This window comes from Melanotaenia boesemani, chromosome 15 (assembly GCF_017639745.1).
Source record: "Melanotaenia boesemani isolate fMelBoe1 chromosome 15, fMelBoe1.pri, whole genome shotgun sequence".
Taxonomy (NCBI): Eukaryota; Metazoa; Chordata; class Actinopteri; order Atheriniformes; family Melanotaeniidae; genus Melanotaenia; species Melanotaenia boesemani.
The window spans coordinates 5,582,393-5,604,721 of NC_055696.1; the positions used below are offsets into that span (position 1 = coordinate 5,582,393).

Consider the following 22,329-nt stretch of genomic DNA (forward strand, 5'->3'; position numbering starts at 1 on the left):
TTAATTACTAATAGAATAGATACTCTACCTATATATATATATATATATATATGTATATATATATATATATATATATATATATATATATATATATATATATATATATATATATATATATATATTGTACCTGCCAAATGTTCGGATTCAACTAGTTGTTTTAAATAAATGAACAGGTGATATATAGTATGTAACTCCTGAAATAGCAATACCAAAAAATTAGCTAAAGCTAACGTGGCACACTACTTGGTGTTAGCATAGAATATCCTGTCAGCTCTTAGAAAACCTGATTAAGTGGATGTTTTATAACTTGATTTGTAGATTTGATTTACAATGTTAGTTTGTGACAGTTGTCCATGTATTCATAGAAACTGGGCATTGGCTCCTTCTTGGTTAGCTGTAACTGGCAACACTACAGGATACACTGCTAAGTGTGAAATTATAGAGCAACAGATATGTTCCAGATCTTTAACTTCCAAGTTTTTGGGAGCTTTCAGTTTGGCCTTGGATCTTTGCACGCTAATATAAACAGGAAGTTCTTTTGATTTTACATGTCAGAGCACTGTCTTTGATAAGACAGAAGTAGTGTAACTTTTGTGAGGCCTAAACCACCTTTAGAGTTTGAACAAGGATAGTATGTCCAGTAATACTGCTAACAACCAAATTTTGGTCCATTATTGTAATGGTCTCAATACTGTTGTATTGTCTTTTTTATCATTAATGTATTGTTGATCAAACCTGCCTGTAATTTGCAGTAATATTTACATAACATTAATATATTGTACTTTAATATTAAATATGCCATTTAAAATGTAAAAAAACTAAATAAATAAAGCATGTTTATATGCCTGTACAATGCAAATATAATACTAACCTTTTTTAAAAACAAAACAATTGTTATTCATATTTTACTTTTTATTTATTCTTTTATATTAACAAAGGATGAACATCTAAAACCATTGGATCTGCTGCTAGTACATTACTTTGATTGACAATAAACCTTTTACAGTGCATCACTCTGCCAATATGAAACACACAGGTACACCTTTGTTTTACTCTTTGCCTTCATAGTCTGTGTCACATGCATACATGCAATTTGCATATACAGTAGAGTGTACGACAATTTTATAATGGGAAGCACATTACTGGCCATCAAAGCTTTCAGCAAGCAGCTTCAACAACAGCAGCTTCTTTATAGGCTTGTCTGCGCATTCAAAAGTATTCCCATGGGAGAGAGAGGGTGTAATGCTCCAGAAGGGAGAGGAGGAGGACGAAAATGGCAGAGAATAGGGGATGCAGAACTGACAGTCAGGCAGGCGCAGGAATGCTTGTTGTGCTTTGGAACTGTTCATCTCATTATTTGGCTTTCCACTGAGAAGCCAACCCCTCTTTGTCCCCTAGCTTGCTACATGTTATAAATTACCACATCTGCAGCTCATTAGAGAAGATACCAGGATCTTTGGTTGTGGTGGGTAAACGATATGAACAACACTGCATAGACAGCCTATTTTTCTGCTGCTGAACCAACAAATTGTTCACATTTCTGACTCCAATTTTATCTTGAATGTAGTGCGATCTCCACCTGATACTCATACTACAAATACACAATATAATACCTTAGTTCAATGTAATTTGCCATTTTTAATCAGCCGCATTCATTTTATATGTTGCATTGCTCATGTTTGACATTTAATGTTTTATTAATATTTCAATGATTTCCACTGACTTTAAAAAGAAACAGGTTTGTATAGATATGAATAGAAAACAGCTTTACATTTGCTTTTTGTAGCAGATGCTAAAAAGTAAAACATAAAAACTGATGTTATCGTTTCTTCATTTTTTAAACAAAACTGTAGAGTGATGAAATAATCTGTTCATCTTAAATGCACCGCCTCCAACGTATTCAAAAACAAATAATAAACAAAGTTGAATTTCACAGCCCTTTAGTTGTTATTCAGTTGTTTGGTATTCAAGATATTATGCTTGTTTTGTAATGAAAAAACAAAGTATCTCCATTTAAAATATATATATATATATATATATATAAGATTTTTGATTAGTTTCATGATGTTCCAAAATGTTGGGATTTAAATCACAATCATCAAACCACAATTATACTGCACACCATCTGGAAGAGTGTTCATTTTTTATTTTCATGCCTTGAAGGGGCTGTCAGACTTGCACTGATATTTCCCTCACTTCTACTTTTTTTTCTTTTCCCTACTAGGTGATGTGATACAGTTCAATGCAGCTTGGAGAAAACAGGCATAAAGCCTTGGCAAATGAAAAAACTGACACAAGTTTGAAATGGAAAAGTGAAGCAACCTCTGACCCCTGAGGAAGTTAGCATTAACCTAGAGCTCATATGAAGCTGGTGGGTGCTGCAGACTGTGACATTATTGATTGACAGACAGAGGATGAATAACACTAATATCACAGCAAATGCAAAAACACTCCTCTTCTGTCAGTGACAGCAGGATTACTCAACTGCTGTAAGCCTTTAATACATCCACTCTGATAAATTCACAAGTAGGAAATGTGGGGCACATCTTATTTACACTGCTTGTTGCAAGTTTTGACTTGATGATGAGTTTCCACTGTTAATTAATTTCAGTTGTTAGAAATGGTTCTGCAGCTAGGCACATCAGTGTTGATTACTTCTCCCTCCGGGAAGTTTCTCTAACTGTGCTACAAATCACTAAAAGGGTGGTGCAAAGGCCCATGACATCAGGGTAACCTGACACAGCAAGCATGGTGTTTCATTGGAAATAGATAAACATCTACTGTAGCTGCATTTCTACTCTAAGGATGCAGGGAAATGGAACCGGTACCAAAGTTCAGAGCTGAGCGGGAAATGGCCAGGGATTTAGTGTCACTTACAAAACGCTGATCTAAACAGGATCTCTCTGGCAACAATCAAAGCTGAATATATTAAAAGAAAGTGATATTGGGCATGATTTGGAGGGATGAGGAAAAGGTATAGAGAGATAACCAAAGATATTACTTAATGTCATTCACTTCCTGGTCCCCTGAGACATTCTATACAAAAACAGTCTTCCTCTTTAACAAAGAGTTTTGCTTATTTAAACAGGATTAGCAACTTAGCATTAGCAACTTAGCAGCTAATACTGGTAGTTTTGTTTTCAGTCTTACTATGTCACGTTTAAAATGCCTTGATCCTTTGTTAGGGACAATATGAGGACATGAGATATCAGATGGCTGTAATAAGTGGTGTAAACAAGTGAATGTGAAAAGATGTGAAGGTCAGTTGTTTCCTTTCAAGTAAACCACCAACTGTTATGTCAGCCCATGCATACAGCTCAATTCTGACATAATATGTTTTACACAGATATAATACAACGACAAAATTTCACATCCTGGTTGATTCCCACACACCCAGGAGCCATATGTTCTTTGTCAGAAGCTTTCAAGTTCTTCTCTTCTCTTCTCCCCTCATTCCACTGCTGCAAGCCAAACAAACCCTTTCCCTTCGTCCTGACACTCTGCCACAAATCCAACTCCTGGAAATGCTGAGCTGAGGGGAATACAGTGACTAAAACTGTTTAGACATTACTTGCAGTGCACTCGCCCCAGTCTCCAGTCTGTAAACAGAAACCAGCTGTCCCCGAAGCGTGATACTTATTCACTGATCTAGCTAAAGGCCAACTGGAGGAGAATAAGAGCAGAAACCAGGATGAGGAAGCAGAGGCTAGAACAGCTTTGACAAACTCTCACAGGCAGCTGAAAATAAATATTGATATCCAGCTTCATTTGTGGAAATAGATGAATGGAACTTATAAAGTGTCAGTGCATTTCAATCAAACAGTATCAATTTTTGACCATATGGTTAGAAAATGAGAACTTTCCTGACTGCTTAACTGTGACTCAAGATCTCATACTGGACTTATGCTGAGCATCTGCAGGTAAGATGTTGTCAACAGCAGTGACAGTCATTTCAAGTGAGGAGACATTAGATAATGATTAGGAGCAGGCAGAAAAGGAACCCAGCTTCAAAGAATCCACATCTGTCTTTTGCCTTTATCTCCTGAACGCACACATTTTCAGCATAAGATTATAATCAAAGGGAATTGGACAAGAAAACTGTCCAGGGATCTCAGCTTAAGCTGTCACTCTCTCAGGCTGACAGAGCACCACATATCACATGATCACTACTAACAGAGTATAGTGTTGCAATGGATATGTCCATCAAATTAATGCATTTGTGTACTGTAATTACCACATGCCATCACATTAAAACAGAAATGCATACATTCATGAATATGAGAAACTGAGAAGTCCATCTCACCTGGTTTACCTATAGCTTAATTTCTAAACAAATCTGGGTGCTGTGTAATGTTAAAAAAATAGAATTCAATGAAGGATACAACTTTAAAAAACAGCGTACTGATACAAAGCCATGCTATGGAATATGTGACCCATAATGAATTACATTAATATGTAAATAAATAAATGATAGTCAACACTATGAAAAACAAGATTATATAACTTTAGTTGTGTTAGCAATGCAAAATAATAAATTATAATTAGCATGTTGTAAATGCTGTATGTATAGTTAAACAGATATTCAAATTTGCAATGTGTGACTTCCCCTATACTCTTTATAATGGTACATTATGCTGTACCAATAAAAGTAGATATTATTCTAAAAAGAAAAAAAAGGTCCTGTCAAAGATCTGCAGCTAGCCTGTTTACTAACATAAAAACAGCACAGATAATGTTTCACTAATAATAAAAAAGCAGATGAGCCCTCTCCCATAGATGCATATGCATCAATTATTCATTTATTTATTTTTACTTTTTACCAGATTAAGTTACTTGGACACATGGATCATTATGAGCCTGTATATAATCTATGCAAGTAAAATGCTTCAACCTAAGATCATGAAATAAACTGGTTAAAAGCAACTATTAGGGAGAAGAGTTAGTCGAAATTGTGACAATCTGGATTCATTGCACATCTGTTGATGAATAATTTATTAGCTTACATGCCTAATGTATAACTGTGTATTAAAATGCATTCTTTTAAACTACCCAAATGCCTAAATGTATAACTGGATGCATCAGAAGGGGCTTTTTTTTTACTTTTTTCTTTGTATGTCATGTCGTGTGACCATATGGCTGTCTTTGCCTGTGGCTTATTACTTCACTGCTGTGTTGTAGCTCAACCTTTAGCACTGCTGTGAGCCTTACTTTCTTCTAGCAAAATGGCAATGTCCAATTAGTTTAAGTGTAACATCTATTCATTTCTTTTACCGACCCTAAAAACAGTTCTAGTATCCAATAACCTTTGGAGTACACAGGCTGTGACTTTGCCTTCACCTCAATAAAGCGCTTCATGATTGAATCAAGTGGGTGAGGTCAATAGGACATATGTTCATTTCCCAGGGTCCTCCAGGGTCCCTGCAGGCAGAAAGAATATGCTGAGTGTCTTCTGTGACATTTATTGGATGCGAACTAAATTATACGTCTTTTTCTCCTCTTTTATCATTTCGTCTGTTTCACTTTTAGAGAAAGGCTTCAGTCCTCTGTGTGTGTTGATGTGTGTGTGGACATGCACGTACCAGTCTGCATGCTGTCTGTGCTTACACAGTATTTCAACCCTGTGGTCACGCTTCAGGCACCAGCTCATTCTACATCTGTCACTGTCTCTACAACATCACCTCAATTTTCTGCCAACAAGTTTCACTTCTGTGCCTTGAAGGACAGATACTTCTTCTTCTCTGTCTTCTGTCCCTGTCTGTCTCTGTCACTACTTTCCTGCTCACATCGCTTTACATCTGTCAGCCTTCAACACTGTCTTCTGTCAGCCGTCATCTTTCCATAATTTCTCTACATCTACTACATCAGTTAAAACACAGCAGTAGTAGGAAAAATCATGACGGAGTAAATTCATGTAGAATTGAGTCATGGCTTTTTAAGTCCTTAATTTTCCACTGTCGCTTTTACATTTACTCTGTCCATAAAAGATCAAATGACGAATTCTCTGAGGGATTCTTGTCAATGTGCTGCCACATCTCCGCTTCCTGGGTAGCTGACTCAATGAACTCATCATGTTATTTAAAGTGACAAGTTATTCATGAGAACCAATCATATAAATTCAATGTGACCTGTCAATGTTTATTTTTAGGAAAGGTGCAAATCATAGAAAATTCACTGGAAAAACGAAGACCATTACATCTTTAGTGCACTGGAAATGTGTGAATATTTCATTTGATTTTTTCCCAATAAACTTCTTAATAAGATCACTTTTTTTCACCAAACCACTGAGGTAAGTCAAGCTGTTTTAACCCATAAGAGCCTGACATAAAATTTTGTCACATACAGACGTCTAAGACGTTTTGCTTCACTTTATGGAATAAGCTTTGCTCGAAATCCTGTTGGACACAATCTAATCTTTGTCTTCTGTCCCCTAATAGATACCCAGAAGCAGAAAACCATATTATGATATTTTTATCACATGGTAATAAATGGTAGATATCCCCCCCCCCCCAAAATTTTTCTTTATTTTTTTGTTACATTTTGTTACAGGGCCAAATAAAGACCTCATATTTAAAAAATGGACTTTTCTTACCATTTTTTCATGGGTCGGGCCTTAACGGTTAATGAAAAAATGCACGACATATTTCATAGTAATTAACATAATGTTGGATCATAATTGATTTGCAAAAGCAGTTTGTTGGATCAGGCACCATCACATGAAAATGAATCATGCTCCTTTGCAATTTGCTAATTTCAACGTTTTAAACTGCAATTTTATTTAAAAATTATTTATTGTCCATCTCTAATGGATAAGTTGTATGTCTGTATGTCTGTGACACACTGTCTACACAGAACTTTGGTAAAATATGTATTGTTACTGATAAAAAGTCAATATAACTACAATAAAAAGTTGTTTTACTGTGTATTTTGTTGAAGATGCCCTTCCATGATAATTAATTCATGAGACCAATATAGGGGCCATGCCAAAACTGTAGAAGGCATGTATTAGGCATAGCTATATTTATTCTACATGTGATTAAAAAGTGTGCCTAATATTCTTTGCAGCCTTCTGGGCCACATTTAATGTCTTAAAATGCAGAAAATTATATTTTAAACTGCTTCCATTTCAAGCTAATTCAAATTGTCATGGCAAAATTAACTAAATGAAGCAGTTTGAACATGTAATTTAAAACAAACCTCATTCTGAATGACAGAAAGCTATTGCTTTAACAGATTGAAGCCAGCAATATCATACAGTGCGTATGGAAAGTATTCAGGCCCCTTTAAATTTTTTACTGTTGGTTTTATTGCAGCCATTTGCTAAAATCCAAAAAGGTTAATTTTATTTCTTATTAATGTACACTCAGCACCCCATCTTGACAGAAAAAAAATAAAATGTAGAAATTTTTGCAAATTTATTAAAAAAGAAAAACTGAAATATCACATGGTCATAAGTTTTCAGACCCTTTACTGTACAAACAAACAAAGAGTGAAAATTTTAAAGGGGTCTGAATACTTTCAGTACCCACTGTATAATTCCAAGTCTGCAATTCCATACATAGAACAGTGTGCTTACTGTAGTATATAGTATCTACAGTATTAATATAGTGATACTGTTGTTGAGGTTTGTTGATTTAAACAGGATAATAAAAATCTAAAAACCTCCATGTAGCCAGTTCTTTTTTTAAGCTTCATTCAACATACGTATGTATGGTTTGAAGTTATTGAATAACATAATTGTAGCTTGATGGCAACTTGGTGATAGTACATGCATTGGTTATATGTCCAAGCAAATGTTTCCAAAACAGTGGTTTGATACCAGTTTGTACCCAGAGAATGATAGCTTCAATTTGGTCAAATTAACCTGTTACCAATTACAACACTGAACCAAAAACATCATGACCTTTTCAGGAGTAAACAAAGGATTTAATACACTTATCCACAAATAATGTAAATCCTCCTTTTACCACTCCCCAGCTCCTCAGTTCTCTTCACCTCAGCAGATCTTTGCCAAAGGCAGTTCTGTTTTACCATCTAGCCCCAGGGTGACCCATGAATCTGTGTGACCTCTGAAGGATGAAGTAAGGAAACATAATTCACCCAGGCAGCTTCAACAAGTCTTTTCTGTGTTCCCCTCCACCTTAAAACCTGGCAGTAAATTTAGTGAACTACAAGTAATAAACTCTTTCCCTAGAGGGCTTAGCTTCTTATGGTAGGAGTGCTGATCTAGCATTACCACAACAGAGTTTGATCATCTCCTTCTTTATAATTTAAAAGGTAAAACTGATACTGGATGGGGTATTATAATTCCAAAACCTTGATGCAAGCCCAGTAGACTGAGACTAGGGAGATCACTGCAGGCTGACACAGCCGTGCAGAGGAGAGGCTTGACAGCATAAACAATGGGGAGATATGCACTGTGTGGGCATGGCTGTGGTTGTTAACCGTCGTCACCAACACCTCCTTTAATCAGTGTAATCTTTACAAATGTTGTTATCCAGACGGATCGCTGTGTTTTTAGGTTTGGAAAACCTGTGCCCCCTAGGGATTCACACAGCATCTGCGTTTACATTCTTCTGATGATTTTTAAGACCTGACCTTTGCTCTTTGCCCTCAGCACAGGCTCCACTCCATCACTTTAGCTAAAACACACACACACACACATATGTGTTGCTGTTGCATGCAACCTGATGGATTCCTGTCTGAGACATCCTGCAGTAAAAAGGTTGTTTAACAAGCAACACCCAACACTTGACACTTGCAAGGCTACGATTCAGCAAAACTGTCACCTGTTGCAACACACTCAGACATTATTTAACCCTCAAAACTGAAGCAGACACAGCTGCTACAAGTTGGACACCTGTCTCTAAAATAGAAAAAAAACATATAGGAACACAAAAATGCCAGGTTTTGATTTGGCTTTATGTGTGGTACATCAGTGCTAACAAGAATATCAGCATTAACACACTAATACACACTGCAGAACTTACTGGCTACTTCCAGCGATGCATTGTGACTGATCGCCTGGCCTAGATAGTTTCGGGCGACGCACACATAACTGCCATCATCTGGCTTGCTTCGGCGTCCATGAATGATGCGCAGAAAGAAGAGGGATCCACTCGGAAGCAGCATACGATGGGAGCGTGGATTGTCGCGGTCTGTCTCGACTCGCTCTCCATCTTTGTACCATTCCACCGTTGGGGTCGGACGACCCTCTGCCTTACAGTTTAGCGTGGCTGGCTCCCCTTTGGACACAATGAGGTCAGAGGGGTGCTCCACAATGCGGGGAGGAAAGTCTTCCTGGCGAAGACGAGACCCTACAAGGGAAGAACAACACAGAAAAAGTGAAGGATCCTTTTTACCACTAAACCAGCTATATCCCTACTGTACATGTCATTAGAACACAAAAGAGCCACAATGAAATCCATCAAACAATCCCTCTATGACATAAAACGGACTAATCAAAAAGGAATTAGATGTGGAACATTATTATTGCTGAGCGATTGCCTTAAATTAACAGTAAGCCACTTTGGTAATATAATTACGAGACAAACACATGCCCTCAAAAACTGTTTATCTTTTGTTTTAGCACTTGGAACCCCTCCATAAATTAGAAGACACCATTGACATGTTAAATCCCCTGGAAGCAATATCTTTGAAAGCATGCCTGACAGTCAAAAATGTATGTATGACATAAATATATACAGCATTGGAGAAAAGCTGCAAAGCTGAACTGTAATGGGATTAAGGCATTATCTTTGGTTACACAGACACAATAATGTTTTGTACTTATTTCACAGACTTAAACCTTAGTAACAGTAGCATAAGAAAGGCATACAGTATGTTGTTATTTTGCATACTTTTTGAAAGACCACAGAAATAAGTAAGTTGGGGAAAAACATCCTACCAAATGTAAATGGTGTACTGTGGTATGTCCTTTATTAAGAATTGTATAGATAATGCTACAGCCGGAAAAAAGGTGAGGGTCTTTCTTAACCAAAAATCCTGGAGGAACAGCAAAGTACAACAACACATCCTTCAAGTTGAGGGGCAGCGATTGGCCCCTATATAGTGCAGCCAGGTCGGCCCTCAAAAGAGGCATCAGGGTGGCCATTGAGGAGTACTTGTCTCCAGGAGCGTGGCAGGGATAAAATAAAATCACCAACTACAGAAGCAGTAATCAGATGACTGCTATGACTGATGCCTCAATGGCAGAGGATCTTCTTTGTCCAGTTTGAGTCAAAAAGACCCTCAGCACCCACACCACTATCACTATTCCCCACCACCAGCACACTGACAATACAAGAGCATGAAGTGAGGCGTGCACTAAAGACGGTGAACCCCAGGAAGGTTGCAGGCCCTGACCGAGTGTCCAGCAAGGTACTCAGAGCGTGTGCTGACCAACTGACTGGAGTTTTCACCACAATCTTCAATCAGTGTCTGTTATAAAGCAGTTTTCCAGCTTGCCTCAAAACTTCAACCACCATCAAAAAGACAGCAGTGGACAGTCTCAACGACTACAGTCCTGTTGCACTTACACCTGTGGTCATGAAGTGTTTTGAAAGACTAGTTTCCCAACACATCGGGGCTTGTCTGCCACCCACTCTGGATCACTCTGTCAGCTCAGAGGATAATGAGTCTGGCTACAGAGATGAGGTCAACAGTGGCGGTCAGTGTGGTGTTCAGAAAACAATCTCCCACTGAACACTACAAAAATTAAAGGAATCATCCTGAAATTCAGGAAGGGCAGAACGGATCTGGCCCCTCTCTACATCAACGGGTACTGTATGTAAAGGGTCCACTCCATCCGATTCTTACCCCCAATTTTCACTGCGTGTGCATCGCACAGCGTGGATTCGTGTTCCGTCAAAAACAGATTTAGCACGTATATTTAGTGGAGGGGATGCTTCTGACACGCACTGTGGTGTGCCCGGTGTGAACCAACCATTGACTAAAATGACCGCAAATAGCGTGTTAGATGGCTGCAGCCGTAACTCATTGCACGCGCACCCGGTGAAAATTGTTGTTAGGCATGCAGATCTCTGATGAACTCTCCTGGACTGCCAATAGGAGGCGGTGAAGAAAGCCCAGCAGCGACTCCATTTCCTGAAGGTGCTCAGGAGGATCAACCTGGAGGTGAAGTTGCTGGTGTCATTCTACAGAGCCACCATAGAGAGCATCCTGTCGGCAGCAGATAGGAAGGTGCTGCAGAGGATCACAGGCAGCTCTTGAGGACATCGCCAGCTCTTGCTACCTCAGCGAAGCTCAACACATCATCAAAGACTCCTCTTACCCCCGTTACCACCTATTAGAGCTGTTACCCTCGGGACAGCGCTACAGGTCACACAGAGCCCAGATTAGTTGGCTAAGAGACAGTCTCCTTCCAAAAGCAATAACCAAAAACAATTCAAAATCACACCGATAAGAACTGCTCACAAAGTGCAATAAACGCTATGCAATATTACATTGTATTTATATATGTTTGTTACACTTAAATTTCTATTTTTTACAGTTTTTATTTAATAGTTGTAAATATTTTAAAAGGCAATATTTATAGGAGCAGATGCTGTAATTTTGTTGTTGATGCAACAATTATAATTAAGGCAATTCTGATTCTGATATTACATATCACCCTGTTTGCTCTGGATGTCCACCCAGAAAAAAAAGCAACTCCACCCTATACATGAATTTCTAGCTTCTATCATATTTCTGTTTAGAGGCCAATTTCACAATCTCTAAATAAGCTGTAGAATTATGAATCAATATCTCCAATTATATCAACACTAACAAACACAAAATGACCTCTAATCCCTGATACACTACTGAAATGTCAATCACCCTACTCCTCTCAAACAAACTGTGTAAGGAGTCCCAGCAAGACTGAGGACAAAGCAAACCTCCCCAATATATATATATATATATATATATATATATATATATATATATATATATATGTACTAAACAGGAAAGCAACAGAGAAAAGTCATAAACAGAGAAGGCTGTAAACTACAGCAGTGTCCCTATTTTTAACTGTGCTGCTGTGCACTAATACATATGCATGTGCGCATGACTTGGGAAGTTGTGGTGCCTAAAACTAAGGCCCCCAAAAGCCCCTGTGTAATTTAAACCTTGCCTGCAGTATTGTTGTGGGAACACTTCCCCACTCTGTCATGTTGCTGCTAACTACACAGCATTCAGCAGACCTTGCTATATTGTGCCAATAGCCTTGTAAAACAGATAATCAGCAGCATGCTTTAGAGAGTGATGAACACTACATTCCTGCTGTAACCATTGAATCACACACAGACATGTGTTTACCCAGACAGGTAACACCTCACACAGTGTAAAATAGGTGTTTGTATGGGTGTGGATTTTTTTGTTTTTAGAAACCACTTTTTACTATCTTTTCTAAAAGCTTGAAAAAGAAGAAATTATCACAGGTGTCTTAATCAGAGGTGTCACTAGATGATGTGTGATGTGTAAAAATCAGCTGATAACATCAGAACTAAATCTCCATTGGAAAATTATAGACACTGTGAACTTTATTGGATTTTTTCTTTAGTGTTGCCAAGTGGCTGATTTATAGCTAAATGGCTACATGCTAGTGAATTAAATCAGTCAAAATGATTATTTAAGGCAGATAAGAAATAGTATTTCTTATAATCCCCTACTGCACCTTCTTTATATATATTGTGAATAAGGACACCTGCAGACAAGGTGCAAATGTATGGTGGGGTTTATAACACCTGACTGGTAGCTTTGAGATCACACCTGAATTATTATGTTAGGCATCAGTTGGAAAATGTGTATATAACAAAGAAACCACAAGCAAGGTTCATAGAAAGGGCAAAAAATAAACTAACCCTAGCTTGATCATTTCTTTAGCTTTTTTGAACAGGTTTAGCTTATTATTTGTGAAATTTCTGCTTGTACCAGCAGACGTTGATGGGCAATTGCTTCTGTTTGTTTGCTGTGCGAGTCTATAGCTGTGTTGTGACAATACCAGTGCTAATATGCTGACAATTACAATGTGAAAACAGTTTTGATACTTCTGCATATGCTATAAACCAGAGTAAAATCATAACCAATTGGAACATCTTTGGCTTTTTAGCCTCTGTAAATAGAATTAACTTGAGAATAGTGGCACACACTGACTGGTCAACCAATCACTGAGTTATGTTAACATTTTTGACCAATACAAGCTTGTTATTACTCCCATTCTGTTCAGTAGCAAAGATTTATTAGCAATGTGCCTGTCAAAGGGTGTGTGCGTGTTGTGAGGTTAGGACTAAAATGCAAGCTAATTGGCAGGATGGAACCATGTAGAGGACAAGAGACGGCTTTAATAGAAAATCATAAACCATAAACCACAAGCCAAGGATGCTGCTAGATAGGAATTCAAATCAATCAATCAAAACTATATACAGTGCTTTCAACAAGGTGACCAAAGTGCTGTACAGGTGAATTAAAATGATAGAATAATAATAATAAAAGCAGTAAGCAACAACAAAAAAGATTCTGTGAGGTTCTGGCAGACCTCACAGAAAGAGGGGGGCCATTCCAGGGTTAAGGGGCCGCAAATGAAAAGGCTCGGTCTTCCTGAGTCACAAGTCGAGTCCTGGGAACCACCAACAGTATTTAGTCTTCAGATCTCAGAGCTCCACAAGGACAATGCAAGAACTCAGAAAGACAAGGAGGTGCCAGACCATTTTAACATTTAAACTAGCTGGAGATGGCGAAGGAGAGACTCATCAATCCCACTAAAAGGGAGTTGCAGTAGTCCAGTCTAGAAAAGATAAAAGCATGAATGACTTTCAAGGACATCACACGGAAGGTAAGGCTTTACTTTGTTAATAAGCCTCAGATGATAAAAACTGGACTGGACTACTGCACTGACCTGTCTGTCAAACCTGAAACTCCAATACAAAAATAACTCCAAGATTTCGGATAAAAGGATGATTAGATGAGTCCAAGGAGCCGACAGCGCTGCTGCATCTTGTCAGCAGGTCAGTTTTACCAAAAACAACTTCTGCATCTTTCTACAAAGTGTAATAAATGTTGAGATTATACTTCACATGTCTGTTGTCTCTATAAAAACAGCATGTTTGATTAGTGCTATGAGCAAATAAAGTGACATTTTGGGCCAATAACAATTCAACAGCACAGCCTGCACTGGAAAAAAAAACAGAAAAAAACTCAAATGCAGATACTGACTGCTGTGATCAAAGAATTAAACAAGAAAAGAATGGCGGTGATTGGATTTATTTGAGAAAGGATGGAAGTTAATCCTAAATTATATAAAGGAAAACAAAGCACATAGCACATCCAATCAAACAAAGGGACAGACAATACCACCCATTCAGCTGTCGGCAAAAATAGTAAATATTTAACAAAACTATAATTTTACACTCTGTCTAGACGTCTAAACAGGTATCAGAACAATATAAACAAGGCAGCCACTGTGGCCTTTAGTCCCTGTTTACAGCACACATGCTACTTTCCTTGTTCTTAATTGTGTTGGGCTGATGCCTGAGGGGCCGTGCAACTCCCTAAGCTCCCTGGCATTACTGAGAGGCAATATCAGCCTGCCACAAGTGGTCCCCAATAGACCAGGTTTTTATCTGCAAAGGGCCAGCAGCCAGCACAAAATCAGAATGCAAAAACATGTTCACAGGAGCACAATGGACTACATACTGTACATATACAGCAAAGGTTATTCACAGCATCTACACACTTCCATTTTTTAGCCATCCTCAGGCATTTATGTTGTCTTGTGAATTTTTTTGCTATTTTTTTCCTCCTGTATGTGTGCCTCTTAGAAGAATCAAATAAATTGTTCAGAAATTAAAATAAATAAGTTGAAAGCTACAGATGTTGGAATAAAAACCTTTACAATCTTCCCCTATTTTATAGTTAATTTATTCAGTAAAATTATAACAATGCAGAAAGTAGAAACTTTATTAGTCTTTGAATCAGCCAATTAAAATAACAGAGTCACTATGACAACACTACTTGGTGTCATAATAAGTTCTCTACCAAGTACAATTACAATTCAGTCAACGCTTACATCACTGAACTTTTTAAACTAACATTACTTGTTGCTTCAACATTTCATGTGCATAACTGAAAATGGTGATGCATTCAATGAGAAACTCCAACTGGAAAATAAAAACAAAAAACAACAATTAGAAGTCAGCTTTGTACTGTCGGGCATTATTATCTAATTTCTTTATTAAGTGAACTATCTTGTTGATAAGCAAAAAGCAAGAGTAAAAGCGTTTCAACCTCCCACTTCCAAGGTCCTACAAATGCAGCATGAAATGAACTTCAGATGAAGATGGATGAAGAGGCTGAATTTTTTCTACCCTGCGCTGGGAAAGTGATGTAGAAACCCATTTCAAACCCTCAATTTTTCCTTGAATGAGATGTTTACGGACCATACGGATTCCCTAAACAGTGCCAGTGTTGAGTTTTAGTTCATAGTGACTTTCAAAACCCAAAATACTGTTAAACTAGAAAAAGCATTTTGCTTCTATAAACAGCATCTCTAAACCTAAAGTGAGGTCCCTTTGGTTTAGATCCATAACATGTAAATAATATGTTAACCTACAATAATTAAATAGATTAAATATAAAATACAGTACGTAAAAATATAACAAAATAGCGTAAAATGTTTAATTAAATTTGGTAATTTGCTGGCAAATAATCAAAATAATTAGGTTTTAATAGTTGATGATAATTAAATAATTATAAATTGTCATATGAGTCTAGCAAATGAAAATCAAAAGATATGAAATCCCGTTTAAAATCATAGAAACTTAATTAATTTTTTTTAGACTGTTAGTGTTAAGGCCAAAAAAGTAGGAGTGAAGACAGTGGAAAAGAAAAAGTAATATCACGCTGTAAATGTTATTTACCTCAGTGTTGGTGGTTCTGCATCAGCCCACCCTAGTGTCATTTAGAGTGAAAAATCATTTTGTCACAGCACACAAAATGGGGCCACTATAACGGTTTTCAAACCAAAGAAATATTCAGAAAAAATATCAAATTTTACAACCGAATTACCTTCCTTTGTGGAGGGCAAACAGACACAGTTTTAGACCAGCAGCTGGAAACTTGGGTTTCAGCTTTCAACTCAGATTCATGCCCAAGGTCAAAAATCTCAACATGCACTTCCTAAGGAATGTGTATAATTGTCTCTTTGTGGTTTGTCTACACAAGAAAGTAATGAAAAAGCAGTTGGTGACATTTACTGTGTGCTGCAGACATAGTGTCATCGTTTGGTGCAGCAGGAAGCTGACAAAATCTGCTGGCTCTGTGATTCTGACACAACAGAAGTGGCAAATCTCTACCTTGTGTTTGTCAGGATTTCTCGTATGTGCCACTTTTTTTCTCTCTCCTTTTTTTAGACCCAAAAGTCAAGAACAACAAATAAAGGCTTTGTGAAATGTGAGAGGCTGAAGTGTGTGCAATAAATGAAACAGCTCTGTGTTTTTTAAGGCAAAGCCTTTGTTTCAGTCTGTCAAAGTCATTTACTCGTATTCTATGTGACCTGTATGTTAGATTGTGGATCAAAGTCCACACTTTTAATAGCAAGACAGAAATTTCCAAGTTTCCAAGTTCTCAGCATTGTTCTTGTGCATGGTGCACAGGAAAAGCAGAAAATGAAACTAAATGTTTTGAGGTTGAAACAGCATTTCAGAGAGGGTAATAGCAAGTTATTCAGAGAAACAAATGACAGCCACAACATCAAAGTGTTCCTGTTAGGAATTGGGGAAAAAAATCATTATAAGTAAGTAATCTTTATGCTTGTGAAATTGCTGTAAAAATTGGAAAAAAGATTTATACCTTTGATGTGATACAGTGGTGTTCATCTCAGTTTCACAGAAGTAATATCAGTATGAATTTATATTACTGTATGAGCTCCTGTCTGAATAAGCATTCCCATCCTAAAATATACTCTACAGACCCAGACTAGACATCTATGCTATGCTACAGCTACAGCTACAATCACAGTGTGACAGAAAGTTATATTATGCAAGTGTTTGCTGCTCTTCTCTGCACCTCTTTTTCAATCTTAAACACATCTGATTGTCCAGGAATGTCAGCAAAGTATCACAAAAAGCCACCTTTAAAAGCCATGAAATGTGTTTATTGAAATGTGTTGACTTTGTAATATATTTTTACATGGCCCCAAAGACCATAAGCTATTTACAGGCTCAGATACAGTTGAATTTGTGCATGTTCAACATCCTTCCTAATAGTGGGAGAAATTGCCATTTTGGGTGTACATGGGTTTAGCAGTGACTCACTTCTTTTTAATTTCTCTTATTCAGAATTTCTGAGTATTTCCTATCTTTTTTTTTTTTTCTTGAGTTGTGTACTTGGCTGCAGCAGCAGCTTCGTGATCAGCACACAAAAAAGGAAATGAAACCCGCGTTTATGTCTTGGTGCAGTGCAGTGAATACGTTGGATAAATACATCCTAGAGCTCAGTGGACAGAAACTTTTCCAGGTGATGTGGTTTTGGCTGTCCATGGTTTGGCTATAAAGGACAGTTTGTGCTTTAAGTGCGCAGAAGTAAAGGTGGCTGCATTTACAATGTCTCAGCTCAACTAACGGAATCATGAGAGAACAGGTGAGTCGGTACACCTGTATACTCATGAAAGGGATACTGGCTACAGACATGATAAATATGTGATTTTAAATGCAGCTGTACCGATCTGGAGGAAACTCCATGTGCAGGTGAGAACATCACTTTCATTATATTTTTGACTGCTTTCATGCTTTAACTGCATTATTTGCAAGATGTATTAAATTAGTTATTGCTGTAGCCTTTGTTTAGACATATGTCTTTATCTTTTATAACACCCACCCAGATGAACAGATAATTTATTTGATTTCAGAATCAAAATATCAGAACAATAAATGTTTAATTAACATATAAATTATCATGGTGTATTTGCTGCTGATATACAGATTTCCATCCATCTGTTTGTAAAATGGCTGCATGAACATTTAATGGTCAGTAGTTTTTAAATTCATGGGAGTGTAGGAACGTACACTAACCACAAACTAAACACCTACTTTTGAGACTGAAATAGATAGCAACGCATCTAAACCTATACTCTATGCATTGTTATGGAGATTGTTAACAATCTAAGTTATTAATAATTAGTTTTATTGCATCTCTTCACTTCTCTTCTGAGTTTATCACAGTAAGGACGTTTCAGCTTGTTTTAGACATCTTATTAACAGTTTCCTAGTGAGACACCTGAAAGTATAGATGGAAACAGCAGCCGGGTGCGTCCAAAATGAGAAAGCTGCGGTGATGTCATGTGCGCATTCTCTACATGATGTCTTTAAACCTGATGTAATGTTTGGCCACATGTTTATACAACAACTGAAAAGATCAGTATAAGGAACCTCCAAATATCCAAGTTATATCAAATGGTGAACCACAAATTAAAAAAAGATGTTGCACTTCAATCCCGTCCAGCCTCCAAACAAGGATCCTTTAGTTAATTAAGGAGTTATTAATTGTGTCAAACTTTTCTACAGTTTGAAAAGATGCCAGGAGATTCAAAGATAGGACCAGAGGGTGGGGTCCTGCCTTTGAATGTCATGACTCCCCAGGTACCACCCCAAGGATAGACATCAAATCCTAGCAATCATTTATTATAAACCGACCTTTACTTGGGTAAACCTTAGGTGTCCAACTGCAAGTGACTGTAGCATGTAACATTTATACGTATAAACATATTTTTATTTATTTATTTTATTATCATTTGAGTTTAAGTGATTGAAGCCATACAGTGCATGATTATCCTAAACAATTGTTGATAAAAAGATATATCATCAGCTGTTAGCTTTCAAAAATTTTGCATAAATTAATTTGTTGTTTAGTTAGTTTGCATACATTTTACATGACATGATATATATATATATATATATATATATATATATATATATATATATATATACAGCAAGAGAGAAAGAAAGAGACCAGGAGTTTTCCTGATGTCTATTTTCTATTTTATGCATATGGACAATTTCATGAACATCTGTAAAATGTGTGAATGTGAGAATTTGTATCAATTTTATGTGTATTCATAAAAAGTATGCTGATGATAGACTTAATACTTTATCTATGATATGAAATGTTTCAGCACACAGCTTCCTTTTAAACTTACAATGCACTTCTTTTCCTGTTTCTAATATTTATGTAGATATAATAGAACTTCAAAAGTAACATATTTCTTTTCAGTTAACTGACTGCAAGAAATCAAATAAACAAATTACCTCAAATGTCAACATTTCTGTTCTTCATATCCTGTAGTCACATACCTCAAACACACACACTTACTCATTTGTAAAGTCAAACACAAAGAACATTCCTTCTCAGGCAGTATAAACTACAATTAAGTGGAACAGTTGAACACTGTCATTCACCCAAGAATGCGGAGAAAGGAATCCAAGTGTGTTTCTCAGTCTGTGTGTGGCCGGGGACAAGGTGTCTATTTGTGTTTTATTTCTGATCTTTTTTATTTTAAATTGCATTTGCACGTGTGGTTTTAATTGCAGACGCCTTGAGAAAAACTCTGGTTACTCTACTGTAAATCAGTGTTCCTGTGTTCGGCAACACAATGCAGCAAATTGAGGCAGTCTCCGGGGAGGCGAGTCAAGGTCATGAACATGATAACACCTCCCAACTGCAGCACCCAGATGTTCAGGGCGAGATATGGGCTGAGAGAAAATTTAAGCAGGAGGAATTCACATACAAGCTTAACACAGGCTCAAGAATTGATTTAACCTAATGCAGACTAACAAGTCTGCCCATTATTGATTTTATTTGCCAATTTTCTTTTAATAAATAATATTAAATGAATACTAAAATAAATGGCTCATAATTTGTCAGTTGGTCCAAGCAGCCCTCATACTTTATCAGTCAACTGAATAATCGACTAATTCCTAACAATAAATTAATTTATGATATGTATATGCATATGTGCTACGGCACAGGAAATGAGAAAACAAAACAAAACTACTTTTTTGGGTTTCCATCTGTTAAATGCTCACTGGAAAGGTAACAAGCAATTAAGGCCCCAGGGCATACTCGAACCAGAACATGGCTGGTGCACGATAAACATCTGAGCCAAGTAGGTCACCGGGACACTTTAACTGGAAAGTAAATCCATCAGGCTGCCTATGAAACACAGGGAGGGACAAACACATTGCATTTTTCAACTAAAATTCCTGCAGTTTGTATAAATTTTGTATCATTTTGGTGCCATTCTCAAACATAATCTTTTTTAATCATGCACACATGGTATTTAGCTGCATTGTGAGCAAAGTGTGCTTAGCATATTTCTATCCATGATAGTGCTTTTCACTGGTATCTTTTATGTGAGAGATACCAGTTTTATGTGTCAGATACTGCTAGCATCATCTTAGCTTTCTACTTTCTGATTACACTTATACTCAGTTTACCAAAGAACGAATAAGCTGAGACGGTAGGCAGGAGCTCACCTCCTGCATTTCTGATGAGAAACACCTGAAAGCACAACTGCTCGCAAAGGCCAGCGGCCGATCCCAGAAGCTTATTCTCACTCCATTAAATGTTCAGTGGAAAGAAAAGTGGCTGTATAGGACATTGATTATCACTCAGGCTGAGCTTGAGAGTGAAACTTCCCATGAAAAGAACAAAGACTGAATTTGCACAGAGGTGGTTTATTTTTTTAAAAAAAGAAAAAAATCCCCAAAGGATTGCTCTTGCAGGTACTGATTTGACATTTAAAAAAAATTTAATCACAGTATAAGTGACACTTTTATGCCACATCTTCCCATTATTTAATCTCCAATGTAGTCTACATTCTTAATATAATCAGCTAAATTGAGTGTATAATGCATTGGATGCTTGACCATCTGTACATTTTCATGTTTGGTTAATTTCCTTTGAGGCTTACAAGTTGTGAAAATGTTATTTTAGACTTTATATGCTAAAGTAACTAAATCAATACTTAATTAAAACATTAGAACCTAATGCTAGGTCATTACAGGTCACATGCATTTCTGCATGACCTACATTCATTTTGATCTTAACTGTGCCGCTTGAAGTGGAAGACCTGATGTGAACTGGCATATTAAAAGAGTAGAGAGACTTTGCCCTGAGCGCTAAAGTGGTAATAAATGAATATTTTCAGCTAATATGCATGTGTACATGTGTTTCTCATTGTCAAGAAATATATTACAAAATAAACAAACATCAGTCAAATTACCTTGGTAAATGAATGCCATTTTACATTTCTAGAAAATGTGTATACAGCTACAGTAATCTCAATAATTGTTTGCAACTTTTACCAGATGCATAAATTCACCATTTGTTTTAGACATAGCAAGCAAACAAAAGTAGACTATATAATCAGGTTTGTAAAATCAGGCTAACAATACATATAAATTGCATGTTACATCATGCAGATTTTGTCTAACATCAAGTATTTACTGTCCTTTTCAAGTTACTAATATGGCACTGTAATTGTTTAAAGGTCTGGTAAAACACCAAGATAGGTGGATTACATTAACATCTAGATGTAAATAAATAGTCAAACTTTTTATGCACAAAGCTTACTGGTATGCTTTCCATGAGATAAAATAATCAAAACTGCTATCCTCTTATCTCTGTTTGTGGTGAAGCTTGAGCCAGCAGATAACACTTTGTAGAGGGAAAAACTAAATTAATTTCCACACAGATACCAGCACCCCCCTCACTCTTCACCACACCCTGGTGAATCCTTTCATATTACCATCAGCAACAAAGACAATAAGAATGTTTTCTAAAATGTTTTAATTAAAAAAGCTAATGCAGTAAAACCTGGTTCCTCTCTCAGATTAAATATAACACAGCACAAACCACCATTAAAAACTAACATCCAGCTATCTTAGCTTTCTGACACCTGTTGGACAGCTTAGGACTATTTGTCTTGAGTAACAGTCTCAATACAGGATAAATATTTGCAAATGCATAGAAATAAAAGCATATGTTTTTCAGGGTACATGCATGTGTGATTGTGCGAGTGCAACTACGTGGCAGAGATGAACCATGTGCTCGCAAAGGGGCCATGCCCAGCCCCGAAACATCAGAAGAAGGCAAGAATGGACATGACACCCAAGGATCCAGCAGGCCGGCATAGTATAGAGCCCAGGAGAGCCAATGCAGGGAGAACTGCACACCCACGCAACCAAGAACAGAAGAGGACCCTGAGCGTAGCCCCCCGGCACCGCGGAGCAGAAGCACCAAGCAGCACAGGACGATGGCAAGCAGGTCCGAAGGTCA

At 37.2% G+C, this 22,329-nt stretch overlaps 1 protein-coding gene across 3 annotated transcripts in view; it reads right to left on the reverse strand.

The window, feature by feature from the left end:
* Positions 1-22,329, reverse strand: part of LOC121654726 (roundabout homolog 1-like) — an 89,450-nt gene that overhangs the window by 45,765 nt on the left and 21,356 nt on the right. For all 3 annotated transcript variants that reach the window (XM_042008975.1, XM_042008974.1, XM_042008976.1), the window contains one exon: positions 8,988-9,314. In XM_042008975.1, coding sequence (XP_041864909.1) covers positions 8,988-9,314 — 327 coding nt within the window. The remainder of the gene's footprint in view (positions 1-8,987; positions 9,315-22,329) is intronic.